General features: G+C 38.2%; 1 protein-coding gene across 1 annotated transcript in view; it reads left to right on the top strand.

The window, feature by feature from the left end:
- Positions 1 to 27,413, top strand: part of MME (membrane metalloendopeptidase) — a 51,654-nt gene that overhangs the window by 14,856 nt on the left and 9,385 nt on the right. The window contains exons 6-19 of the mRNA XM_050902800.1: positions 305 to 400; positions 506 to 624; positions 1,648 to 1,713; positions 5,087 to 5,221; positions 7,599 to 7,700; positions 10,782 to 10,918; positions 11,018 to 11,111; positions 14,148 to 14,276; positions 15,226 to 15,324; positions 17,215 to 17,295; positions 18,264 to 18,367; positions 20,867 to 20,925; positions 24,755 to 24,874; positions 25,585 to 25,718. Of these exons, the coding sequence (XP_050758757.1) occupies positions 305 to 400; positions 506 to 624; positions 1,648 to 1,713; positions 5,087 to 5,221; positions 7,599 to 7,700; positions 10,782 to 10,918; positions 11,018 to 11,111; positions 14,148 to 14,276; positions 15,226 to 15,324; positions 17,215 to 17,295; positions 18,264 to 18,367; positions 20,867 to 20,925; positions 24,755 to 24,874; positions 25,585 to 25,718 (1,475 nt within the window). The remainder of the gene's footprint in view (positions 1 to 304; positions 401 to 505; positions 625 to 1,647; positions 1,714 to 5,086; positions 5,222 to 7,598; positions 7,701 to 10,781; positions 10,919 to 11,017; positions 11,112 to 14,147; positions 14,277 to 15,225; positions 15,325 to 17,214; positions 17,296 to 18,263; positions 18,368 to 20,866; positions 20,926 to 24,754; positions 24,875 to 25,584; positions 25,719 to 27,413) is intronic.

Raw genomic sequence — 27,413 nt, 5'->3', positions numbered from 1 at the left:
AATCACATGTTTTTATAGTTTCTATAATGTTATTAATAATTCTCAAAGCTATTATTTCAAGCTATCTGCAGAGTGAAAATACAGTTCTTCAACATCATGGTCGCGTGGATTTGCATATGCTGTTTGCAGTCATAACTGAAACGTTTTTTAAATTAAATGTTAAAGCACAGTCATACATCAGAGCATACTCCTATTGTGATGGTGACAACGTATTTCTCAGCTTCATTATTCTGAACTCATTATAACAGTATAACATTTGTGTGTTTTAAAATGTCATGGTAACTCATTTCATTTTTTCCAAAAGCTGCCATTGATAGCAGAGGTGGAAGGCCTTTAATCAGTTTATTGCCAAATGTATCTGACTGGCCTGTAGCAACAACTAACTGGGAGTCTTCCTATGGTAAGATAATTTGTGTTTATTTCCTTTTCAGTTAAAATTTCTAAATTATTGTACTTTTCATGGCTTACCAAAAGTAGAGACTGAGTATACCTTTCGTTTGCTTAGGTACTGCTTGGACGGCTGAGACAGCTATTGCACAGCTGAACTCCAGATATGGAAAAAAGGTCCTTATTAATTTTTTTGTTGGCACAGATGATAAAAATTCCACAGCACATATCATTCATGTAAGTCTCACTGGGTGGGATTGCCTTGTTGATCGTAAAAGTGCAGCAAAATAACTAGAAGCATAGACATCAATGTTAACCAAGAGAGACGTTAGTGATTTGAATTTTACCAGAGTAAGTTGTAGATGAATTTGTGAATCTACGTAGTTTTCAAACTTAAATTATGAGTTTCACAGTGCACTGTCCGTTCTCAAAGTTAACATCTTTATTCTGTGCACTCATACACTGTTATTCTCAGTGAGATGAGAATAATGGAGACATATATAGACATACAGACACAATTTATGTGTACAGTGGACAGAAGACAGACATGATCTACTTACATATGCATGCAAGCAAATAAGTAAACATGATTTCCTTACCATGTACTTCAGGCAGAAAGCTCTGTCACTGAAAACCTGGGCTACGGTCCCAATGGCAGAAAGCCTACAAAGGGCATTGTGCTTTTACAAGGTGTTCAGATGCCAAAGTACTAATGGGACCTGCTGGCACAGATATGAAAGTGGCTGAGGACATTTGCGTAAGGAGTATGTCGAGAGTGCCCTGCCTGTAAATGTAAGATGAGCTCTGAAAATGGAAAATCCAGAGGAAGACAGTATTACGTATGGTCAGTCTTCACCAGCTGCTCCTGAGACGCAATAGTTACAAGAGCAAAGGTCTAATCTTTCTTGTCAATGGGTAGATAGATCCTTGACTACTTCGCATGTGTGAATTTCAAAGATGCAGTAACTGCCGTGCTTGTCTGTGGACTGTTTTGTGTTGTGTACATCCACTGTTTTCACACTGGTTACGCGTAGCCTGCATTGTTCAGCAACAGAACAAAAAGACTGAAGAGAAACACAAAAGGTGTAAGGAGAATGAAAAGAATTAAAGGAGGGCAACAGGATGAGAGAGAAACTCTCCTTTGGCCAGAAGATAATTTGGCAAGAGTGAAGCATCAGCGACCTGTAATTGACAAAAGAATAATACAATGCTATGCCATTTTGTCCTTAAGCACTTTGTAATTTTTATTTGAATTTATAGATTGATCAGCCTGGGCTTGGCCTCCCTTCTCGTGACTACTACGAATGCACTGGTGCATACAGAGAGGTAAGATGAAGCTGACAGATCACTGACTACATTTTAGAAGTTGTAGCCTATGTTTTCAAGGCAGGCGTAGCCTCAAGAGTGGGGATAGGCAAAGAGCAGGAACAGTCCTTCCCCAAAGAGATTCCAGTACTGCTCCTGGGAAACATCACTGGGAGAATTGGGGAAAGTGGAATAGAAAGGTAATAATGATGAGCATTTAAACAAGGTTGATCTGCAGGTGAGAATAGCATGTGTGACAGACTGGAGAAAGAAGTTCTAACATGGATAAGTATGCAAGAAGGCAAGAGAGCCAAAAGGGAAATGAAGAGGATACAGAGAAATGATATTAAGGACAAGTAGAAATAAGTTAGCTAAGAATGGGAGGGAGTGTAACAAGTGTCCTGGAGATGAGGTGTTATAATATTATGCCATAAATGTTAGTGACCTAGTTTGATCTTCCTGGCAGCACTAGGAGCCAAGGGTTTTTTGTCTAGGCTCCAGTGGCCAGTACATACCAATTGTCTCTGCACTGGATGAGAAGACTGCACATTCCTCTGGCATCACTGCACCCCGGACGTCCCAACCTGTCTCCCTTCCTGTGTCCCCCTCCCTTCTCTTCCATTCCTCTTGTAATCACTGAACATATACGTGGAAGAAAAGTAGTAGGTTTTCCACACAATTCCTGTATGATCATGCAAGTCAGAAGAGGAACAGCTACTTGATTCTTTAGGTCCTCTTGGAAGGAAATAAACATGAAACAATTTAGCTTTTTTACACAGCTTCTGCCAGGCTTCACAGCTGAATCAAGAGGTACCTCATAACTGTCAAAATTGTATTAAGATAGAATGAGTGCTTATGGATCACCCCGTTCTGTCACTACAAAAAGGATGCCATTTCTGAACTATGATCCATTGGCATCGATTAGCAAGTGCTGCAGATGCCAGCGGAGTCCAGGTGGACTAGTCACATCACTAATAGACTTAGAAAGAAATTAAAAAAGAACCATTCAGAACCAAAGACACACTTTTCTGCATGAAAGATCTGAAAAGATCACAGTCCCCTAAGTCAACTGCTGAACGAAAATGCAGCAGCTAAAGTATGTGATATCATAGAAATTGCTTCAGATACCTAAAATCTCATATGGTCTTCTTTAATTGATGTTTACTTTTTCGTATGCATTTTCATTAACCTGTTAGCACTGGCGCTGTGTATCCCTCGTTGCTAATCTTGGATGTGCTTTAAGTCCTTGAGAGCTGAAGTATATGTATTTGCTGAAGTCATGTAGCTGAAACCGCTACCACAGTAACCTTTAATTAGCCAGTTTTCTTCTGTGTAATTAAATGCAGAAGCGATGAGAAAGCATACAAAACATTTTGGGTTTGTAGGTATTTTGCTGACATGCTAACAGTTAATACTCTAATACTGATTACATTTAATTACAGATCATATGCTAGTAAAGACAATCATTACCATATTAACTGTTCAGTTACGTTATCATCACATGTTATAGCCTCTAGGAGCTGGCTCCTATCACAGTTTGCTCCCTTCCTTGTATTACATCGACTGCAGCACTAAAAGACAATTCCTGTTCTAATATCTGACCTACCTGAAAGTATCATACTGCTTTCCACTGCAGGAAAGCAGAGGAAGTGTTTTTAAAAAAACAGAGATTTATTACTGAAAGGCAGATTCATAATACTCTTACAAGCATGAATACTTCAAGCAAGAGACGTTCCTCCTTTCAATCCCTGCACTCTGATAGCAGCCTTTTCTTGGCTCTGTTTCCTGCTGTGTCATTCTACTCTTTGAGGTGTACGTGGCAAACAAGGTATCTGCCTCCTGCACTTTAACCTCTGGCTTTGTCAGGACTTCCACCACAAAGCTACCAGTGAATCTGTGAACAAGCTATTTTAAAAACCTTTTTCGCTTGTAAGATATATGACTCCTCTGCTCATACAGGAGTTATTCTGACATCTAAGTTCCCACTAAAATATCTGAGAGTATTTATACAGTCCATCTGAAATTAGCTTAGTTCTTTGCTACCTGACCATGCAATGATATGCACTTTAGGCCAAAAATAAAGCCCATTGATTGGTACCTGAAGATCTCTGTTGACTTACCGGTTTGGGGTAATGTCTGTATTGGATTTTTATGAATTGTATTTGGATATTTTAAAATGGTATTTACAGGCTTGGCATGCGCTCTCTTTTGTGACTTGTTGTAGCTGTCAGTGGTTTCATGGGCTTTTCTCCTTCTCGTAAAATAATCTGTCTGGATTAAAAATAACACTGAGAGTTCAGTCCTTCAAGGTGCTGTGAGCCACCTGTCTTTTTGAAGTCTGCTGTCAGTACTTCTCATGAGCTGCTCAGAGTTTTCCGGCGCACACAGCTTGTTATCGCACAGCATTGTTGATGGGTAGGGGAGGCTGACAGGAGATGGGTGGCAAGGAAGGTAGTTACCAGAATGTCTGTATAAATGTAGCATTCATTAAAGGGGTGCGTCCTGCTGCCTTAGGAGCTGAACATACCAACATATTTCTATTAATAAAGTTGATGACATGCACACCTTATTAGTCCTAGGTTTTATCACTGTTTTAGTAGAGTACGCTATTTTGCATAAAATAGATTTATTATTAGATAGCTAATCTAATATTATGTATTTTTATTTGCATTTAAAAAGCATATTGAAAACAGCATTTCTGTTGATAGAAAAATGAGTGTGGCTTATCAGAGGAATTAGAATAATATTAAGTTCCATAAAATATAATGAGATCTGTAGATATTTGACAGTGTAACATTTAAGAGAATATACTTCCATATTTACATTCTTATCCTTGGTGAATTTGTTTATGTTAAATTTAATATATACTATATTGTCTATAGTATATCCAGCTGTACTAAATTTAGGTACAGCAACATGATTTCTAAATGTTCCAGAAGCAATAGAGGAGGTACACTGCTTCTGGGAGTAATTTTCCCACAATGCTAATTCAACACAGTCCATCAGCATTTGTCTCAGTTTTATGTTTCTGGGAACATTGCTCTTTGGAAGCGGTATTTTTGGAAGTTGTACTTAAAATGAGCTAGAAAAAACATGGGTGATGGTTTGAATATGGACATACAAATGTCACATTTTAAATAATGAAAACACAGTGGAGTAGTTGAGAGTGTTTAGCTTTGAACAGTGCTACAAATTATACAGCAATTTTCCATGAGGGAATTTTCAAAGTTTATTTGTGATCTAACAGTATTTCAGAATAAATTACTATTAAACTGTTTAAGAAAGGGATGAAGAACTGTAGTTCATAAAAATGAAGATGAAATCTTAAAGATAATCAAGGTATGCTATACTTTAAAGAGTTTTGTCCTTAAAATGTTTGTATTTTTTCCTGCAGGCATGTTCTGCCTATGTTGATTTCATGATTTCTGTAGCTAAACTAATCCTACAAGAAAGAAATATTTCTTTCAGTGAGAGCGAGATTTCTGAACAGATGAAAAGAGTTATGGACCTGGAGAAAGAGATTGCCAATGTAAGAAAAACATTTTTAAAGTATCCTTTAAATAACTGACTTTTTTCTTAATACCTAAGAAAGCTAACTGTAAACTGAGTTGTTAAGTTACTTGCTAATGTTACTTTGTGGGACCAAAAGCTGACCAAAAATGTATGGGGCCTGGAACACCTTAGAGGAACACATAATAAGACAGACATGCCTTCTAACAAGCAAGGGAATATATTGGAGTTAGCTGTTTTCCAAATAGCAAAATGTTTTATCCTAATCTGTTCACAGAAGCCCTTCAAGAGAAGAGAAAGAGAGAGAGAGAGAGAGAGAGAGACTTGGTTTCTGTTTAGTCTGTTTTAGAAAGTGAGTTCTGGGAGATGCTTTCGGGCCTGTTCTCCCTTTGTCCTGTTTTCCCTGTGGGCTGTTTGGTTATCAGAGCAGTAGATTCCCAACCCTTGGCCTGCCATGCAACACAAAGTAATGTTTGTCCTGCACAAGCTGCTCCACAATGCTGATTGTTCCAAGTGCATTTTTAATCAAACACTGTTCTCCATTAAAGTATGGCTTGGAGAAATAGCTAGAATTTGAACTTGCATGGAGAAAAACAAATGGAAATTCAAGCATTCATGAGCAAAAACATGGGTTATGATTATTAAACACTTCAGAAGGACCCGAAGCTGAGGATGACTGTAAAACAAGCTAAATACAAATTCTCTAGCTTCAGCTATTTTTCAAGTTACACTGATAGTAGGGGCACGTGTTTGGGAGAGGAAGACCTTTCCCCCCCATTTGTATAAACTAAAACCATCTGATTTTTATTTTCTTCACATTTTCCTGAGAAACACACTTCTGGGCTTAGATCAGAGATGGAAAATTATTACAAGAAAAGGAATTCATTGGGGAAGGATTTAAAGGGTAGTACAAAAGGAAACCACAACTGAAATGTCTCTACAGCAGTTGCTGCTGATAGAGAGTAGAGTTGGTGGTGGGTAAGCTGCTGTTGCGTCGGGTTTTAACCTCTTTCATTGAAAACTCAGCACCAGCCTGAATGTTACTGGAAGAGAGCTGGCATTGTGCTCTTGCGAATTTGTTAAAGAAAACACAGAAAAAAATACTGAATGCACAATAGATTAGGAAAGAGGAAGCGGAAGAGAAATCTTTTTTAAAAAAGGAGACAGACATAAAATCAGACTTGGCATGACTGATTTTTCAAAACAGTTTAAATGGGTAAAATCTACTATTCTCGCTCCTGACTGAGTCAGTTAAGAGTACTCAAGGCAGTAGTGATGTAGGTTCTCCCGTGAATTACTCTCATGGATCACAAGATCACTCTTTTCCCATAGTCATTTGTGTACCTGCATTTTCTCTCTTTGCCATCAAAAAAGTGGAAGTTAAAAGGGGGTGGAGTACGAGGGGAGCAAGCGCTGATGCTGTCCCAAGGTACTTCTGCATGAGAGCAAAGGTATGAAAGAGGATACAAGAATGCACTTCAGAAACCTGCAAAAGCATCCTAGCAAGGGACACACTAGTGTTTGAGGAAAAGAACAGAAAGATATCCAAGAGAGTATTCAGAGACCAAGGGAGTAGTTACCATTAGGTGCTGGTTTTGTCTCCTCTCAGTCTACATTGTCTGCAGCCTAATTCCAGAGACCTCCCTGCTGACATTTGCTGTCTAGAGACTCCCGTGATTAACTTGCCTCATAAAGCACCACCACAGACACAGGTCTCTGGCAGTCAGGCAGTTTTATTGTCTATAAGAAATGGCCCTAATACAGTCGTGCCATTAAGGTGTTAATGTATGCACATTTTTAACACACTGGTGCAAAACCACATTGCCTAGGCTAATACAAAGCTTATTTGAGTTATGACTCCCTTTCTGTACAGTCGTTCCAGAAAGAATGTATCAGATACCACATGCATCCTGATCAGAATGCTCACACTGCACTCCTACCACAGCACACTGGTCACCCTGTACTCAAGAAATACATCTCCTTTATTCCCTTCTCCCAAGATTTAGCGCCTTGCATCATCCCATGAATATCATGAGCACATTCTTGTGTTGAGTGTGTCTATTGGTAACACTGTCTACTCAGTGCTTTGAGTGGTGTGGATCTATGTTCCAATCAGTGTTCCTGCATAGCCTGAGCTGTTGATGCTCTAACACAAAACAAATCCAAAAAGTAAAGCTCCATTTACTGTCAGAAATCTAGTTTATTTAATCTGTCCTTTTATATGCTTTGTATCTATAGAACGCTGTCCATATTTACATGTAAAGTACTTTACAGTTGATGCAAACTTATGTTTTAAGCCAGAAGTACTGATTTTCTTTCTTTTTACTTCCACTTACCAAAATTCCTGTGAACTGACTCAATGTAGTTAGTAATTTTCTCACGATTAACTTTGATAGGCAACAACAAAATCTGAAGACAGAAATGATCCACTTTTGCTGTACAATAAAATGACCTTGGCAGAACTCCAAAACAACTTCTCATTGGAAATCAATCATAAGGTGAGTGATGAATAATCTGATATTTTAACCTCTAATTTACAACTGATGAGATTAAACAATGAAGCCTGACAATTTTTTCTTTTAAAGACATTTCTTTCTTGAGCTGAGACATATTTGAAATCGAACAGGATACCTGACATGCACACTGTCTTACCTAAACGTCTGATGACATTAAACTATATGTAAAAGACTGTGCTTCTGTACCCACTCTTTCTCCTAACTTGAAGGCAGATCTTGCCCTCTGCTTCAACATAAAGAGATGGAAAAGGACAAAGGAAAAAAAAATACCATGAGTTTGGCTTACCCTCATGGATTCAGGATGGTGAATCTTGCAAAACTTGCACATACATAACGCTTGCTGCAAATCAGGAGAGTATCCTTTGCAGAGTACAAATAAATTCCCTTCCTATAATTACCATAGCAGCTCCAGAGGGCCCAGGACAAAAGTTCAGGCTGTAGCCACCAATTGATGCAAATATGTTGTAGTGTGACTGTTCAGGCCCTCTCTGTTTATCCAGAGCTGCAGATTCAGAGCAAAAAGTCCTGTTTCTCCAACATTCCCTCAGTAAGATGGGCTCCCAAAGCAAGCAGAAAAGAGCCCAGGAAGTCCTGACTATGAATCAGGAAAATTCTCCCCATTCCTCCCACTGTAGCTCCCCCAGGATGTTTCCGTTCTGCCTTTTCTCCTACCCTGAGCCATGTGCCATTTGTGCAGTGTAACCTTTAATTCGTGGCACCACAAAGTCCAGCTAAAGAATAGCCAAAGATCTGATAACATAGGTGTGCCTCCTCAGTAACATCATGTCTTACTAGACATGGATATTTTTTATCATAAATGACTTCTACTTCAGTATCTTGCACAACAGGCAAGCAGGTTCACTAATGCGTCACATGGAAAGCACTGTGGTCTGACTGGCAGGAGCGCATTATTGAGTCTTTTGAGGCCAGTAAGGTACTATGAAATACTATTATTCCTACCACAGTTTCGTAATCACTGCTATTTTTATTGACTTTAAATTCTTCAACTTTAAATTATATGACACTTCACTTCTGCCTAGCTTAATTTGTTTCATGATTTACCTTCTCCCACAGGTCTTAGTTGAACAGTTACCATTACAGTCATAATGTCAGAAACTAACTTGCCACAGAATGGTATTGCCCTGGTTATTTTTAGTTCCTGGGGAGTGCTGCAGATCGGCAGTAATCATCTGCTCTAAATTTATCCAAAAATGCTCAAAAGACACATAATGGGAGTTGGTAGCATTGTTGTAATGGTCTAAGGATAGAACAGCAATTATTCCTAAGATTAGCTTAAAGTTTGCTGCTTCCCTTTCAAACCTGAAGTGATTCTATTCCTGAAAGTTTATGTGCTTTCCTCAGCTACATTAGTTTGATGAAAGACGTTACCTCTTCCAGTAAAACTTTCCTCTCAAAAGCTAAAGACTGGGAAAAATCACCAATACTTTCCAAAGTGATAGGCATAACAAAAATTTTAAAAATTAACAAAAAAAAAGTACAAAGATTATTTGCTTTTCTTAAATGTGACACCTTCCTTTTCATTACTAAAATGCGTACCTACCCAGTGTGGTAAAGGCACTGAGAAGCTCTAGAGTTTTGATGATGATTTTCAGCTCCTGCTCTGAATCATTTTCTCCGTCAAACAGTGGTCCACAGAGGCCATGGATTAGGAAACCTTGGGCCAACATGGAGAATTTGAAGCAGTGTATATAGAGTTAGCTGTAACATCAGTGTCATTTACTAAAAAAAGTGAATGGAGAAATTGGAGGAATATCTAACACTGTACAATCTACAGTATTCCAAACAGAAGGATCTGTCTCTCTCAGCTGGTATCATGGAGAGGAAGACAAATAACACAGTCAATACTTGTGTAAATACTTCGCTTGACATCAGCTGCAGGTGTGAACTTCCTGGGTGGGGGAAGGCGGCTGTAACCTCCCATTAATGCTACTCTGTTGCTCTGGGTTATGTGATGGAGGAACAGCAACGTGGCTGCACGCAGTCTGGCTTCTTTGCCCACTTACAGCACGGCCGCATGGCTCAGATCCCAGTGCTGTGCAGCTGAGCAGTGACCACAGCCTGCGTTCTCTTAGTAGGCAAGAGAATGACACTGTGTTCTCCAGTCAGTCCTTTGACCCATCTACTGTCTGAGGCACATGATATTGCTAACCAAAGACTTATCAAAGGGAAATTATTTTTCTTATCAGCAAACTAGTAAGAGTTTCCGGTTGAGAGCGCCCACGCACTAAAATAATGCTCTGTTCAGACTAGATGGACACTACAGAATGAAAACTTAACAGAAAATAATTTTCATAGGTACTGGGTCATGAAAGTTATGTGCGCCTCTTGCAAAGGTGAATACCAGCATAAAGAAAATGGGGGTTTAGGACCAGAGAGGCAGAAAACGAACAAGAACTCTAACCTTTGTCTGAGATTTGTCTATCACAGCATGCTACAGGCTGATCTATCAAATCAGTTGCTTCTCCAGTATCTAGTACTGTGGCACGCAGAGGAAGATTCATTATAGATAGTGGATTTAGCGTGTCTGTTTTAAAGCCTATTAAAATAAATCCTTTTATGGACTTCAGTGTACTTCAGAACAAGTCCTTACCATATGCTTCTGAATGGATTGTCAAGTATACCACGAATCTTATTGCCTCATAGATACAGAGACATACTGTAATGAAAATTGGGCTTTTAGTCATGCTTTGATTTGAAAGTTCTTAGCTAAATATAGCAAAAAGGCAACTGAAAATTTTACTTAATATACCATTTCTGCTTTTCCAGGGTAAAAGGAAGGGATCATAACATTTTTAATTGTGTTAGTCTGAAATCAAAACAATGTCTCGACACTTTCTGCTAAATACCACCCTATTTTAATAAGATTTTAGAGCACAGAGGATATAAATTATCTCAGATACGACTCCATTTACAAGTAGTGCAGCTATTAGGAAAACTGAAGGCAGAGCATTTGTGTTATGCAAACATATTTAAACTGGAAAAAACAGCTAAATATTGTTTCTTTTTGATTTAACCATATAATAATGCATATTGATTTTCCAGGTATTCAGCTGGTCAAAATTCATAAATGATATAATGTCAACTGTACAAATTAACGTTGAGAACACCGAACATGTAATTGTTTATGATCCAGAATACCTTATCAGGCTGAAGTCTATTCTTAATAAATACACTCCCAGGTAAGTATGTTAGGTATTTTTGTAATTTGCATTTTATTTCCAATAAACTTAAAAAGCCTAAAAACATTACCAGCTTACTCTTGTTGTTTTGTTAAACAGAGACCTTCAAAATTACATGATCTGGCGATTCGTAATGGATCTTGTCAACAGCCTAAGCCGTAACTACAAGGACACACGGAATGCTTTTCGTAAGGTGCAGAAATTAATCTCTTTTTAAGTTGTAAAGATGACTTTTGTGAACGATAAAAGATAATTTTTTAATGTACTTGTAGTATATAAAAATTTAATGTATTTTGAATTTTGCACACAGAAGCTAGATGTGTTTGCTGAAGCTTCTGCTGGAGTGTACACATAATTTACATGATATATGCTTGATAGCTGTAGTGGATCTGAAAAGCACTGTTCTGGTACTTGGTCTCCATGTTTTTCTGAATCTAAATTAACTCCCATTTTGATAACAGAACAGTCCCATTTATTTGCAAATGATTACTCCACAGTTCCGATTGATTTCTTACAAACTCCTCAGCATCCAAAGTAATACATTCAAAGTCAGACATGGGCCCAATCTTGTTTTTCGATCATTTGATGCTACATATATTTTAGTGCTTTTAAGGAAACGCTGAGCAATTTCACAAACAGATTGGAGATGGAAGTCCTTTGTATTTCCACAGTAGAACTTTCTACTTTCTAAGTTTGCTCAGCTCCATTAAAAAAGGTTAAGGCCATTTTGTTGTATCTGTTAGTGACACAAGAAATACTTTCACACACATATGCAGCTTTTTAAGGCGATTCTGCTTGTTACAGAAAAAGATAATAATTACTGGAGGGAGTCAAGGAACAGTCAGTTTGGTCGGTTCTATATATCTGAACAGGGCAGTCTTATTCATTGATTATTTGGCTTTTCCCCCTACTCTTTGAAGTATGAAACTATTTTAATATAAAGCTTCCTATTTGCTTAGTCTGCACTATCAGGGAATACTATGTTTTGCACTCTGTAAAAGTCATCCCCCACTACATCTTAAGACTTCACTCAGGAATTTTCATTTAGAAAAATGTCAAAGTTTGAAAGAACAACAGGAAAAGATTTTACCATAGTCTATGTATAAAAACATACAATTGTGTGCTAATTAATAATACATGATATAGTATAGCTGGAGCTTCTCACACTAAATGCAGTGGAAATAAACTAGCATTTGTCTTGTTAAGTTTGCTTTCAGATATAAATGTTAGGACAGTTATGGCATTCCATCAATCTCCCATACCATTTTTTTCCTGGGTTGTGTGGCTAATTGGTCACTTATTCATTCAAAACTCCATTTGCTTTAAATACAGATTGCTTAAAATGTGCTACAGAAAGTGCCAGAGTCCTAGCAGAAAGATCATTGGGTCTGCAACCACTTCCTTAAGAAATCAGCAAAAAGATCTCAACAGATGACTAGACTGCACGTGCAGATGGGCCTGTATGTGTTACTGAGGGGCTATGCTGTCACTCTAAATCCCTTATGTGTGGTCCTCCATCTCAAGGTCAAATTGTCAGTTTTCACTGTAACATTTGTTCAAAATTGTGCCCTTCCAGCAGATCTACTACCAAGAAGCCCAGATGCAGGGGTGGAAGAGCATGCAGGGTACTATCATGACACTAGTTTAGTACTACAGCTACTGGAACTGTATCCTCAGGATACAATTGCTCCCACCAAAGAAACACATCAGTATCTTTCTTTTTCCCAAGATTTATTTAGAGAGAAAAAAACTGTGTTCCCTACAATGTTGTAGTTGAGAATTTATGCCCCATGAGATCAGGAGGTGTAATTTCAGATGCATCAGCACTGTACATGTACGAATTCACAGTAATGCATTTTAATTGCATGTTATTTTTATTAATAAGCAGGTAAGTTTCTGTTGCTGTAGAACGCACCACTTTTTGTTTTTTCTTGTGCACCTCTGGTGACACTAGGCTTACTTAAAAAAGAGTCTAACTCAGGGTTCCTGTGAAGGGCAGTCCTGGTCTGATGCAAGTCCACCATGGTCTCAAGCAGCCCTCTACCCAAGTGAACCATGATTGACTAGGATAAGCTTGAGCAGCACAAAGTGACCTACCAGAATCTTCATTGCATAGTCATTCTGAATTAGTTACTATTTCAGTTAAGCTCAGTACTGCTAATGTTTATTACTGGTTTTGCTTTCAGTTCTCGGGGAGAGGGGTTGTATTTACTTTTCCTATATAAGCTTTTGCTATACAAGCAAATGACTACTGATGCAGCCTGTTTGTGTGCAGGGAGCATCTAAGAAAGAAATGGATTAAGGACAGACAGATTTTCTAGTCTGTTCAGCTGTTTGTCAGTAATGAGTTATAAAAAGCTCCAACATCACAGGCTCTTCAGGGAGACCTGCAGTAGACACCTCTGTGCTGTGTTGTACTGGTAACATTTTCAGAAGACCATTTCTGTGTCCCTGATGCTTTAGGGTGAAAAGTAACATTATTTTCCTAGTAATTCACTTCAAGGTGTAGCAGTTACAGAGCTTTTAACACCAGAAGGCATTGATCTGTACCTCTGAAGAGATGGGTAGCTGTTTCATTATGGAATATAAATTTCATTATAGAATGTGATTTCAGAGAGTTGCCCTATAATGACACTGTCTGCTATATTCCTTGCATTTAGGTGTCATACCATTATATTATCCACTCAGCTTTATCAGATAGTTATACATTATCATGACAAAATCCTTGCATACCGTGTAGCAACATCACATAGAGTAAACGAGCTTCGACTTTGCAAGCTCCCAAAGGTGGGAGTCTGACAGAAGCTGCTGGTTGGGTAGAAAACACAATCTTAACCACTCCAGAAGTGAATTTGCTGCATAATCACAATGGCCCTGTCACAGCTGGAACTGCAGTACAGATCCCTGTTAACAGTGAAAGCTTTGTGTCAGGGTATTCCTCTTTAACCTCTCCCATTCTTAGCTTTCAGAGTAGTTTTCTTCTCTCTACCTTTCATGTTTTGAAAGGATAAAGAATATTGCTAATGATTCTCGTATTTCCTCAGCCTGTGACATATGTTCCCACTACAGAGTGAGTCCACCTAACTGCCATAAACACAAATGTGAATTAAATGCATGTATTTAAGGTTGACTAGACTCCTCTGAAACGCATCTGCCAGTCAGTCACAATTCTCCTTCACCTTATATGGGCCCAAATGTCACTGTTTTACCTAATTTTTATGTTTCACAGGCACTTTACGGCACAACATCAGAAGCTGCTGTTTGGCGTCGTTGCGCAAACTATGTCAATGGCAACATGGAGAACGCAGTGGGACGATTATATGTAGAGGAAGCATTTGCTGGAGACAGTAAACATGTGGTAAAGCTTTTAGCAAACTTAGCCTGTGTGCCATCTAAGCGTCACTTAATCGTCACTTACCACGCAGTTCTTTACACAGCTTTGATTACACTTTTTATTAACCTTTTCTATATAGCAGGTCACCTTCTAAAAAACCTAACCTTCAGATTTGCTTCTCAATCAGTGTACCACTGAGGAGTAACAAAAACATATGTGCTAGGAGAGTCATTCCTTTGCACCTAAGTACTTCTGCATTACTTGTCTTGAGCTGGCCTGCTTTCCAAGCAAATGACCACAGTGTGAAGTAATGTGTGAAATATGGAGATTACGTGTGCATGCTTGGAAGGAGAGAGGCATCTGCCTGCTCCACTTGTTCTATGAGCCAGTCTTGAGCCTAAAGCACCACTGGCACATTAGCGATGGACCGTGCACAAGCCAATACGCACGCCCAAGGAACAACACTTACTGAAATGAACAGTCACTGCTTGTTCTTTGAGACTGACGCTAGTTCACATCCTGCCAACATGGGGCGTAGGGACAATTGGTTATTTCTGTTTGTCTTCAGTCACACAGAAAATTGCTGAAAATTAACCTGAAGTTAAGCCTTAGTTGACTCCTATCACTCCTACTGTAATCCAGGCTTAAGATACACCATTTTTTGTGGTTGACATATACACAATAATTTGATCAGATGCACAACATCCAGCAGATGGATATCTGACAGATTTTTTTATAACCTGAATAACTAAATTGCATTGCCTTGTGAGCTTATGCCCATTCCCTTTCTTCCCACAGTACAGGTTAAAAGTACTGTTTAACTTGAGCTCCAGATTTGGAGTGTGGCCCGTAAACAGCATACACGCAAGGAGTTAGTGCAGGAGAAACAAGTCTGTAATAAACACGCTATGACTGTGGAAAAATAATTGGATCGTTTTATGTGGATTTGTAACATAGTGATGTTTTTTCCAAGGTTGAGGAAATGATTGCAGATATACGTGATGTTTTTATAAAAACCTTAGATGAACTTACCTGGATGGATGCAGACACCAAAAAGCGAGCAGAACAAAAAGTAAGTTAAATATTGGTAATGTTATGTATTTCTATAAAAATTGTATTTCAATTGTTTTTCCTGAAAAAAAAAGCAGTAACATCTATCACTATTTTATATGTACAAAACCACATATATTTGTGTTTATATAGGCACAGCAGCTTACAGACTTCCTGTATCAGATCCAGATTACAGGGGAAGAGGCCTCTGTGGAGATAGGTGAACAAAATAGGAGGAATCTATACACAAGATTAAGACTTTCCAGGCAAATCAGTGATTAAGGGGCTAGATAATGAATATCTACAAGAAAGTAATACTGAAAATGAGAAGGAATGATTTATGGTGATTTGACCAGCTATTAGGAGTGACAGGACAGAAACAAAAAGTCAAACCACAGGCTGGACATCATCAGTGAGTTCTCTTTTAAGGGAAGACGTAGCTTCAGACAGTTCATGTAAGTCTGAAGTAACAGAAATCAGTTGTAGAGAGCCCTGAATTGGGAATGAAGGAATCGAAAGAACTATTTATTACATCTCTGTTTTGTTATACTGTAGAGATAATAAAAAATCTTCAATTTTTCATTTTTAATGATAATTTATTATTAAAATTTAATTTTAAAAAAGCTTGAAAAATATAATGGTTTTATTAATTATAGAGCGGGACCTGGCATTTTCCTCCAGAATTTTGTGTTAGAAAATCTTGGAAAAAAACATTTAAAATCACTATCAAAATATTACTGGTTTATCAAACAACTCTAGACTGTAAAGTCCGCAAAAAGCTATGATTGCAACAGATAGCTAAGACAGTCATGGCATCCAGTGAGCTTACACTGATTTTGATGTGATCAGACAGTAAAGATGCAGTTATATGAACTGGTGCTTATGTACATTCCTGGTGTTATTTCCATAGCTACACATATTGAGAACTTACAACCACACAGTAACTTCAAATCAGGAATGGCAGTGTAAGTCAGGTAGTAAACTGAAAATCCTAAATCAATTCTGTACTATGATTAGACATAGACAGTATATGTACAAAGTCTATCAAATATTTCCACTGTTATGAAAATTTATTGGACAAAATGAGATGCAAACTGTCTGAAAAGTTAGGATCAGAACCCCCCCACCACCACATGTTGCTTATAATGTTCACTTGTTTTTGGGAATAGCCTGCATCAGAACATTATTTGTATAAATGTGATTTTACTGCTAAATTTATTAAGATATATTTATATGGAAATAATAGAAAGAATTGCTAAAGAATCATTTGTTCTTTGTTTTTTTTAATTACTCCTGACATTGCCATCAAATACAAATCAATACTTGGCTAGCAAAAGAAACTGAGTAAGGTTTGGGTTAAAAAACTTTGTTCAGCACTTCAAATTGTCAAAATTTGGGAACATTTAAAGAAATTATTTCACTCCAGTGTAGGTGTGGGAGTTGGTTAAGAAATATGGATACAGACCGAAACTGAGTCAAACTGTACAAATTACTGGAAATTTGTAAATGTGTTTTCCTATAATGTACTGAAGTTAAAAAGTCTAGTTATTAATTTTATTTCTCTTTTAAATGCTGTAAAATATGTCAAATATTTCAGGATTTCTACTATTTGTTTAAACCAGCCTTTCAACTCAAAAGCATAGCTGAAGTATGTTTGGCTGTCTTGTGCACATTTCTGTAAGTTTACTTACAAAGGAAGGAACAGAACATACTTTCTAGAGTTTTCCATTGTTATAATTAACCATAAACTTTACAGTGCTTTCAATGAATAAAAAAATGTAAACAAAAACTATATATAATTAAAATCCTGGGTTTTCTGCAGTTGCTTCCATATTGCATTTATTATATAATTTATGATCAATTTAAAAATATGGCTGGATTTGCTATGGATATCAAATTATCTTGTCCCTAGGCAAAAGCAATTAGAGAGAGAATTGGTTATCCAGATGAGATCGTGACTGATGACAATAAGCTGAACAGCGAGTACCAGGAGGTAAGTGTCTGCAATAGGCGGTATAATTAGAAAAGGGTCTGAGGAGAAAAAATGGTGAATTTGCCTTCATAGCCAAGCTGAACCACATGCATCTGCACAGACTGACTCAATCTCGTGCTCAGTTGCACAGGTGTAAACAAGGATGTATTAAAAGCCAGTGTAGTACAGCTGATCCAGTACAGCTGGTGATAAGTTTTTGATGGTATTTCAAGGGAATGTATAAATTCTAGAGGAATTATGCTAGAATAAAACATGGAGCCAATGGTGTTCAGTCCAGTATTTCTAAATGTGCCATGGATTGACATAACACTGGTTGAAGTGGATGCAAGTACACATAACTTAGTAACTGTGCCCGTTTAGCCATGGATTGGAATTAGTCCCTGAAGTACGACATTGGACGACCTGTATAATTTAAACTGCATCTGAGCTTTTTCACTGCAAAATGTGACCTCAGTATTCTTTTACCTTGTAGGTTCATTTGTAAGAATAACCTCATTAATGTCTTTAGTATACATGTATGTTCAGGCAGAATGTGTCTTAGAAGTCAAAGTTTTATATATATATAACTAAAGTATGCTTTTTAAAACACCATTTGAGCCTCATTCATGTGTTCTTTCTAAGGTGGAATTGCAGCTTACCAAGATGGTAGCCACTGGTTTCAAGTGGGCAACTCCCAGAGGTTAGGGTCAAAACCAACAAATGCTGAACTCCACTCAAAATATATATATATAAAGAGGGAATAAAGATCTCTGGAAAAAATTACACAGCTGCTAACATATATCCAGCTACAATATCAACTCTGTGATGTAGCAGAGCATTGCAAACCAAGTTCTAATTGTAGATCCAAAAATACTCTTAAAAATGTGTTGCTTAGCTCATCGTGCTTAAGAGTAGATTTTCCAGATCCATGGTCTTTTATTGCAAGTCAGTAACACCACCACTAAGTACTTTTCCCTCTTTCTTTTTAGTTGAACTACAAAGAAGAAGAATACTTTGAAAACATTATTCAAAATTTAGTATTTACGCAGAAGAAAAGGTTGAAAAAGCTTAGAGAAAAGGTGGACAAAGAGGAGTAAGTATTTAAAAATACTGTGTATAGTCTTTCATCTAGTTTCCACAGGAGGAGGTACTTGGAGGGTAATCAGTGATGATTTAATGACATTCCTTCTGCACTTTTTCCTCCATCAAGAGGGCAGGTAAGTGGGCATTGCTCATTTCTCAAAGGCTGGACCTACATAAGCAAGTAGGGCAAAGAAATTGGGAGATGGTGTAGAAGGTTAACTATTCTGGAGTAGGTCTCGTCTCGTGCCTTAGCGCCCAGAGTGGATTAAGTGGACTCCTGGAGAGCAGCTTTTCAGTTAAGTTCATCTGAATTTCATCCCTGAGAATTTCATTTCTCTTGCTCAGAGACTGCATGAGAAAAGAGAAAGCATGATTAAATGAGGATGAGCAGGAATTTACTTCAGAAATGTACTCCTGCTCTGAATTAAAGTATTAATGTAGAATGTAGATGTACCAAAAGACTGACACGGCACATTGCCTAGCTGTACTGGCTACTCTTCCTGTCTCAGCTCTGACCCATTGGGAAGTTAATTTAAACGAAATCAGAACAGTGACTGTGGTCACCATAGGCCATGCTAACTTTGCAAGCCTGTTCATTGGAATCAGGGCTGCAGAGCTGGATTTATGTTGAGGAGAGGATAAGAGAACTAGCTTTGTACAGTCTAAAAAAGAAACAGCTAAGAGGGGGTCTTCTTGCTGTCTTCAGCTACCTAATGGGAGGCGATATAGAGAAGCCCGACCCTTCTTGGAGATGCACAGTGGAGATGACAAGTGGGAAGAGACACAGGCTGGAACATGCAAATTCTGACTAGATGTTAGGAAAAACTTTTCACCATGTGGGTGGCCAAACAAGACCCAGAGAGGTTGTGAGATCTCCGTATCTCCATCCATGGAGATACTCAAATCTTGAATGGACAAGCCTCTAAGCAACCTGATCTAGTTAGCTTCACATGGGGCCATATGACTTCTAAAGGTCCTTTTGACCTAAATTATTCTATGATTCTGTGTTTCTATTTTTAATTACTTTATCATTTTCATAGTGCTGTTCCAGACTTCTTTTTTAAGGGGGAAAAAAAAAAAAAATCAGTCATCTTGCATCTTCAAACTCTCACCTTTTCAAAAGATGAAGTATATACTTCACACCTCTGGAATGACCACTATGAATTTTCCAAATACTGTGTCATAGCTTTTCAGAACTAAGTCATTATTGTGGATAAATAGTTCCAACTGTTGCTTTTGCTGTTCTGTATTTACATATCATTAACTGAAAATTTATGTTCCACCTAACAGCCACCTCATTTCCGCTCTATTTTAACTTCAAGCTGTGTTTGGGCTTGGCTTGTTCAATTGCTTCAGCTTGATTTAACACTACTCCTATTTTGTTCTCACAAGTGTATATTAGTTACGAGTAACCACCATAAGTTTAATTGCATTCAAAGATTACCTAAAGTGAGCCTGGAAGTATCAACCACAATTGATTATCCTCTGATAGTTATAATTTATTCTGCAAATTAATTTTCACTTAATCAAGCAATAGCCGCTGTTAGAATACTTTGCATTGCTTATGATTGGCATATGCAATACAGTTATCAAATAGATCATTTATCATAGAAATTAATTTCACTCAGAGAGCACGGAGCCAGGAAGTACAACTTCAGTTGTGTAAGGCCCAGCTATTTTATTTTGTAGAACTGTTATCTCATTTTCTCTGACATCTTTTCTGAAATATTATTAAATGTGTACAATAATGACCCACATCAAAACACTAGCCCTGCTTGTGATTCTAGGAATTTCATTAGATGATCACTGATGAAAGCCAGTAAAATTTTAAAACTAGAAAAAAAGAGTTAAACTCATTATTTCCCGTGTGCCGAGATGGACTCAAAAGTAATGCTGAGGGGCTTCATCAAGGAAAGTAGGTATTATTTAAATTAAACCATAGGACTGTGAATCACGCCGTGCCCCTGCCACAAGAGCTCATGATGATCTTTGCAGGTACCTTCATTCCTTAAGAAATTGTGTTAAGGAAAAAATTATAATAGTCTCAAATCTGATACTCATAATGTACTGGTATTTGAGATAGCTGGATATATGACAATGACAGGTGACAGAAATCCTTTTAAGTAAGCAGTCTTAAAAAAAGTTCCATTATCCCCAAATGTTTAGATACCTTTATAACCTCAGGTTCTGTGTTTCAGTTTCTTTATATGGGAAATTTTGCCTGTGCAATGCTGCAGGATGAGCGGAAACAGAAACAAAAACTAAGTATCCTTGTTACCAGTTTGGATAACGAAGGGAAAGGGCTACTAAAACGATTGAGAGATTGGAGTGTCTGACATATGATGAGAGGCTGAGCGCACTGAGGCGTTGAACTTGACAATCTCCACGAGTACCTTCCAACCTCAATTATTCTGTGATTCTGCTACTCAATTTCTAGGTTTGTTCCAGTAGTCATTAGCTCTGCCATTAAGAAGTGAAATTCTAACATTTATTCTTCTGTTGTTACCAGGTGGATAAGTGGAGCTGCTGTTGTCAATGCTTTTTATTCAGCAAGTAGAAATCAGATAGGTAAGGTTTACCAACTTATTAACTGGATACAGATTTAATGGCCCAATTATTTTTATATATATATGTATGTATTTTTAAAATCAAGAAGTGAAACAATCTTAATATTATGGGGGTTGCAGAAGGGCCTCAGTGCAGCAAAATCAGAGGTTTCATTCATAGTGTTTTCATCTCCTCCTGTTTTGAATTGCCTTTGTGCAGAACAAGGACAGAGGCTTGGGATTCAGCCATGACAACAGTAGCAGTGTGGAGTGGCTAGAAGTTTAATGACCAAGTAAATTTGGTGGCCCCAGCCTTTTTTTTTTTTTTAAGAGATGAACAGGGAGTACAGTACCACTTTTACCTGAAGTAAACACTGACTAAAAGTAAGTCGCGGAGCTTCCTGCCATAGAGTCCACGTGGCTTCCGTTCCTTATAGCCCCTTCACAGTCCCTTTGTACAAGCTTATTTAGTATGGCTTTGGGAAGGATGTTGAATTTCATCCTGCTGGTTAATGAATATAGTGGTTCATTAACTGAACTGCGAGCTATCTTAAATGCAAAGTCCTAACGTACATTCTTTTACATATGGCTTAAGAAAAGTTTAAGGAATTTTGAGGCATCCTTAATTGCTGTTCTTAAGATTTAAAATCTGCCAGATGACTTCAAGTTCACTGTCTGATGTGTCATTTAATTCTACTTCCTTTGTGTTGGAAAAATGAAAATGGAAACCTGGTGGATTAAACCAAGGAAAAAGTCAAATTTAAAAAGTAAGAGAAAAGTTCAGTACAATGAAATAGTTTTCATAATGCTTTTGAGTATAAACATTCCTAATGTCAGCCTACCCAAAACCATCCGTGGTTAAAAATAACTTACAATAGAAGAGAGAGCATTAAAATGCTTTTAAAGAAATAAAAAAAAATACCCATTATAGCTAAAGATTTGAACCACTTGGAAGCACTGAGGTTTCTCATCTTGTGAACCGTACCAGCTCTCTTCACAGTGGTGCAGTCTTCCAAGAGTCACAAAACATTTTACAACATGAATTATGCCTCACAATATTTCTGTCATACCTGTTCTGCAACTGTTGTTATTAGCCACATCTCATAAATTGCAGTGTCCTTTCTAAGCCATTAGTCAGGTACTATGATCCACGTATAACTCCTGAAAACAAGTCTCTAAAAAATGAAAAAACCCTTGTCCTGCAGGGCTCTGCACAGAAATGAAACAATATTATTTCTTGTTTATTTATGAAGGCTTCCAAAGAACATATTTGGGGGAGACATTATTTTCATTGCCAGGGATGAAATTACCACTTCTTTCCAGTCTTCAGTAATGGCTTTCGATATAGTCCCACTTCTTTTATCAAACAAACCATTAAATCAAGGTGAACAATGTCAGGTACTCTCTTCCACTGGGCTCTTAGAATACTAGTGTCAAAAATAATGTCACTGATCTGCAAGACTGCCACGACCAGCAGGACTTCAGTAGCACCAGAGGTAATCTGAAGTTTTACTTTGGGACCAAGTATCATACTTTATTACATGGCAAAAAGTAGTCCCTGCTGTTCAGTCTGCAAGCGCAGCTGCACTAAGCCAAATGGATGCAGTTTTCTTCCAGTTTTTACAGGGTATGTTTAATACAGCATACTAACATTTTCACAGTCAGTGTTTTCTGCGCGAAAAAATAAAGTTCATTTAGCACCCCTGATCACATCAGTCTTGATTCTGCGAGTGCAGGTTTAAAGGAATAGCATCAGGTTTATAATGGGAGAAATCAACAAACTAAGCCAAGCTTTCCAAAGGATTTTTCCTTTTTAATTATTTCTGTCCCCACTGAAGAATTGAAGAAGATAAAGTACTGCAGTCCTAGATTTTCAGATTTTACTGAGTCAGGTGATCTGTTAAGCAGACTTCTGCAGATATGATCCTGACTTCTCCTGCTAGTCACCTGTGTCTTTGCAATAGCTTGCACCTTCAGAATCACAGAGAGTACTGTTTTGGGCACAGTGGGACTGCGGCATTGGCAGCCTCAACATCACACAGGCAAGAATGAGGAGGCATGGAGAAAACTCCTTGTATTGGTGCAGTCATAAACAGGACAAGAGAATACAGCCCACTACAAATGGTGCTGTTTGCACAGGAATTCAGCAGCTACAATACTCACCTATTGTTAAGTTTCATGTCCTAGTCAGACCTTTGGTAATAGTTGCCAAGGTTCATGAACTTTTCCAGTTAACCCAGACTGTTCTGCCTTTGCAGTGGGTTCTAAAGGTAAAACATGAAATAAGCATTGTGAAATCCAAGATAGACTTCAGAGAGACAAAACTGTGTTGACTTAACTGACCAGCACTGCTTGGTTAAGGATGGGAAGACAGTGCAGTCAGTTTGGCAGGTGGTAAAGCTAGGTGAGCATTTAGCTCATTACTGAACATTTAGCATAAAAACCTGCTCAGGCGGCTTTGTTTAAAATAGCTTTGTTCAGTAATTCATAGAAAAGGAATCATGATTTGGAAGACTGAAACTGGTGACTGGCAGTTAATGAGCCATAAATTCTTACCTCATCCTTTAGCTATGGCATGCCACAGGATAATTAAAGTAGTCTGATCTTTAGAGTGATGTCTGAATTAGCTTAGTATTATGATTTAAAAAAAAACCCAAAACCTCTAAAGAGGAGTTCTGTGCATGTGTAGGAAATCTAGAGCTCTGTTACTACATTTTAATATGGTCTGATCTTCACTGTTCCATCAGCAGCACTGATCATAAGGAAGCCACTCAACCTCAAAAAAAATCAGCTGAGCTGCTGCTAGTAAGGTAGCCCACCATATGTTCCTTTAGGTACCAGCTTTAGGTACCAGCTACCTCAAAACATTGGGATATTTAATTCCATGTCGCACTTACAATGTGATAGAATTACTGTGACAGTAGGCAGCAGTTTGCCAGGACAGCAGAAATAGGTTTTTTTCTAACCTGTTTATTATTTTTCAATTTTCCCATGGTGCTTTCTCCTCTTGAAAGAAACTGCTAGAACTGTACTGGATTTATGCTGAAAAGCAAGAAGTATCTGTTTTCTTTCTTTTGTTGTGCGAAAACTGTCATCCAATTCCTCTTTTTTGTTGAAGTTTTGTACGGTTACATACATCTCGTTCACAGTGAGAATTAATACTTTATATTGCTGCAACAGGCTGAAGTATAGGAAAAAGGCCTGCATGAGATATAAAGTGTAACTGGATATTTTATAGACTTTTTTTTAATTCTTCATTTATAAAAAGATCACAATTGCAACATGATTTCTTTTTTACTAATTTGTTTCTTAAAAGCCTAGAAAATTGAGCACAGAAGTGCATGAAAAGAACCTCTCTGTTCCAGTTTTTTCATTGCCAGCTTGGCCTATTTTTATTGATTCTAGTGGGATTTACTGATATTTTTCAGTGAAAGAATAAATTTCTCTCTCTGAGATGGATTTGTGGTGGGGGCAATGATCAAATAATTTATTCTTCTAGGGGAACACCCTCCCACTTTTCATGATGTGAGGTTTATTTAATAATGATACAGGAGTCTGAGAATGCTAAGTGCTGTAAATTGGAAAAGTAAACTGCTTTTTTGCAAAGTAAAATAGTAACAAAGACAAAGTAAAAGCTGATCATGATTTTGCAAGTGTCTGAAGAGGGGAGTGGTCCTGCTGATTTGTTCCTACTATCCTACAGCCATTACCAGGTGTCAATTCACTTATTGTTGCTGGTAAATCTGAGGAAACAGCATGATGTTAGTTGAAGCCCATAAAAATGGTTTGTTCACACTGCACACAGAGGATAATGAGGCAGGGCGTTAACTGTGTTGTGGTTTTTTTTGCAGTCTTCCCTGCTGGCATTTTGCAGCCCCCTTTCTTCAGTGCATCCCAGCCCAAATCTCTGAATTATGGTGGCATAGGCATGGTCATCGGTCATGAAATCACACATGGTTTTGATGACAATGGTAAGGCACTGAGTTTCTAGTTACAAAACTTACAATGCACAGAAAGTTTTACATGCTTTAGTGCTTAATTGTTCCAGAGGGCAGATAAAATGAAGATAAAGTTTCCATATATAAGACCAAATCTGGATTTCTGAGGCTTTACAGTATTGTTCCCCACGATGATTCCCAAAAGCACGATCCAAAGAATCCCACAGACACTCCTGTAGCTGCTAGGCCGCAGCAACAGCCCGGGATGTGGGCCTGCAGTGCACAAGGGCTTTTAATATAGTTGCTGGTCACTTGCTTTTCCCAAAGGCCACATCAAAAACCATCATAAACTACACATAATTGTGAACAGAGTGTGTCACTAGGCCGGCACAGGTGTGAACTCAAGGGTCTAGCTATCAGACCTGCTGCCCAGCCACATTGTTCATTTCTAGACCCGCACTATGATCCATCCAGCATTGAGTCACAGGTCAGAACCATACCAGGCTTCCTAAGAGAGCCTTAATCCCATCTTCTGATTCAGTCTGAATTCGTTTGTTTTTCTCCTCCGCTGAAATATAGCCCTCTTAGCAAAAAAAAAAAAGAAAAAAAAAAGAGCATCATCTGTATGACTGCCTCGTTACAGAGATTTTTTTGCATGAGCAACTATACTCACTTGCTACCTTTCTTACTGCATCAAAAACCTCTTTTCCTGTATGTATAATTCTGTTAACATATTATTACAGGCAGAAATTTTAATGAGGATGGAGACCTTGTAGACTGGTGGACTGAAGAATCAGCACGCAATTTTAAGGAGCTGTCCCAGTGTATGGTGTACCAGTATGGAAACTTTTCATGGGACCTAGCAGGTGGACAGCATGTATGTCTCATTTATTTGTAACTACCAATGTTATTTTTAATGAGGAAGCACAAAATCTTACGTCCTAAACATGCAAACCCTTATTTACATGAATGCTCTCTTAGCTTTCGGCTAACACTGTCGCCCCTACACCAGAAAAAAAAAAAGGCAAAAGAGATTCTTAAAATTGAAGATAGTGATAATAACTCCACACATAAACTGACTGTTCTGAAAGAGGCAGGATTTATGTTCTGAATGAGCGGCCGTCCTAGAAGCCTTTGCCCTAGGAGCCTTTTTGGGCCCTCAAAGGCTCTTTTTTAATTCAACCAAAGAACAGGAAAAAAAATTTGGAAGTTTGAAATTCATTTCCCCAATGCTTGATGCACAAATAATATATATCCCCATCAAAACAAATCCTGCCTGCTGCTTTCCTTCACTCAACAGTTTCTTGCTCTTTCCCCCAGAGAAACATCTGGACTACAGAGCTAAAAGGTCTGAGAAGAATCAGGGTACAGCAGGAGAGGAAAAGATGATCTGCAGATTTAGGAGAGGCAGGCAATCTAAATGTGACTGCATTTATAGCATTCTGCACAGTTAAAATTATTAGGCATTCAGTGTAGCGTCTGTGTGTGGAAGCCCTGATTTCATAAGAACAGTTAGCAGGATCAGGTCTGTTCTGTGTCCCAACAAGATCAATATTCCATTAACTCACAGAAACACGTGACAGTGATATTACAGTAACTCATACTGAACAGGAGACCAGTCCTTTTCCTATTCAATGCAAGCTGCAAAACTGCCGCTGGCAGGAGACAGCGCTGTATACGTAACACAGCACTTCACAGCACGTCATTTCAGGGGTGACCAAATGCTCTGCTAATGCACCTGCATTGTCTCTAGTGCACAACGCAGCTTTAACCATCTAGAGACAGTTTAATCATCTTCACAGTGCTCCCACCCTGCTGCCGTGGGGACTTTACCGTCCCAGGCTGGCAGTGCACGTACTTCAAAGCTACAGATAGCAGATTTCAACCACCGTTACTAGCTGAGCTGCCATCATTCTGGCAGCCAAGGTACATACTGCACCAGTCCAGGGTTTAGTTCACAGTCCTGCATCTTCCACACAGCGAGTGACGTGACAAGTGAGCGTCAGCCGCTGGGTCGTTGCTGCGCAGTAAAGAAAGGAAAGCAGTTTACTACAGGAGCACTCAGTTGTGTTGCATTGTGGAAGACCACTTACTTTTAACATCCACCTTGTTTATTTTGGACTTCACTGGATAACCACATGTGGCACTGAACTGTGCCACCACCTGTTTTTCTGTAAGGAACAAAATTTCTCTTGGATGGGACCTCCTACAGTTAAGTGGCGAATGAGAAGACACTTACAAGAAGCTATTTCTCCGACTGTCTGGTTTTCTAGAGGCTGACAATATATTCTATCATACAGAATAGGGAAAAGATAAAACTTCCAGCTCTGAGGTTTTCCTCATCTGTGTATTAAACTGTTGGGACTCACAGAGAGGCCATTAAAAATAGAGAAGAATATTTCAATGTATTTTTCTGCCATTTTTTTCACACATTAAATTCAATCTAATGATGATTCTAAGTTTTGCAGCTTTGCATATCATAGCCCAATATCTTGGGCTAAAGGTTGAAAAGATAATTTTTTAAAAATAGAATTACAGATTCTCCATGACCAAAGCTTCATCATCTTTAGTG

The sequence above is a fragment of the Gymnogyps californianus genome, chromosome 10, assembly GCF_018139145.2.
Source record: "Gymnogyps californianus isolate 813 chromosome 10, ASM1813914v2, whole genome shotgun sequence".
In the NCBI taxonomy this organism is placed as follows: Eukaryota; Metazoa; Chordata; class Aves; order Accipitriformes; family Cathartidae; genus Gymnogyps; species Gymnogyps californianus.
Note: the sequence above shows the minus strand (reverse complement) of the source record. Positions and strands in the feature narration are given on the sequence as shown.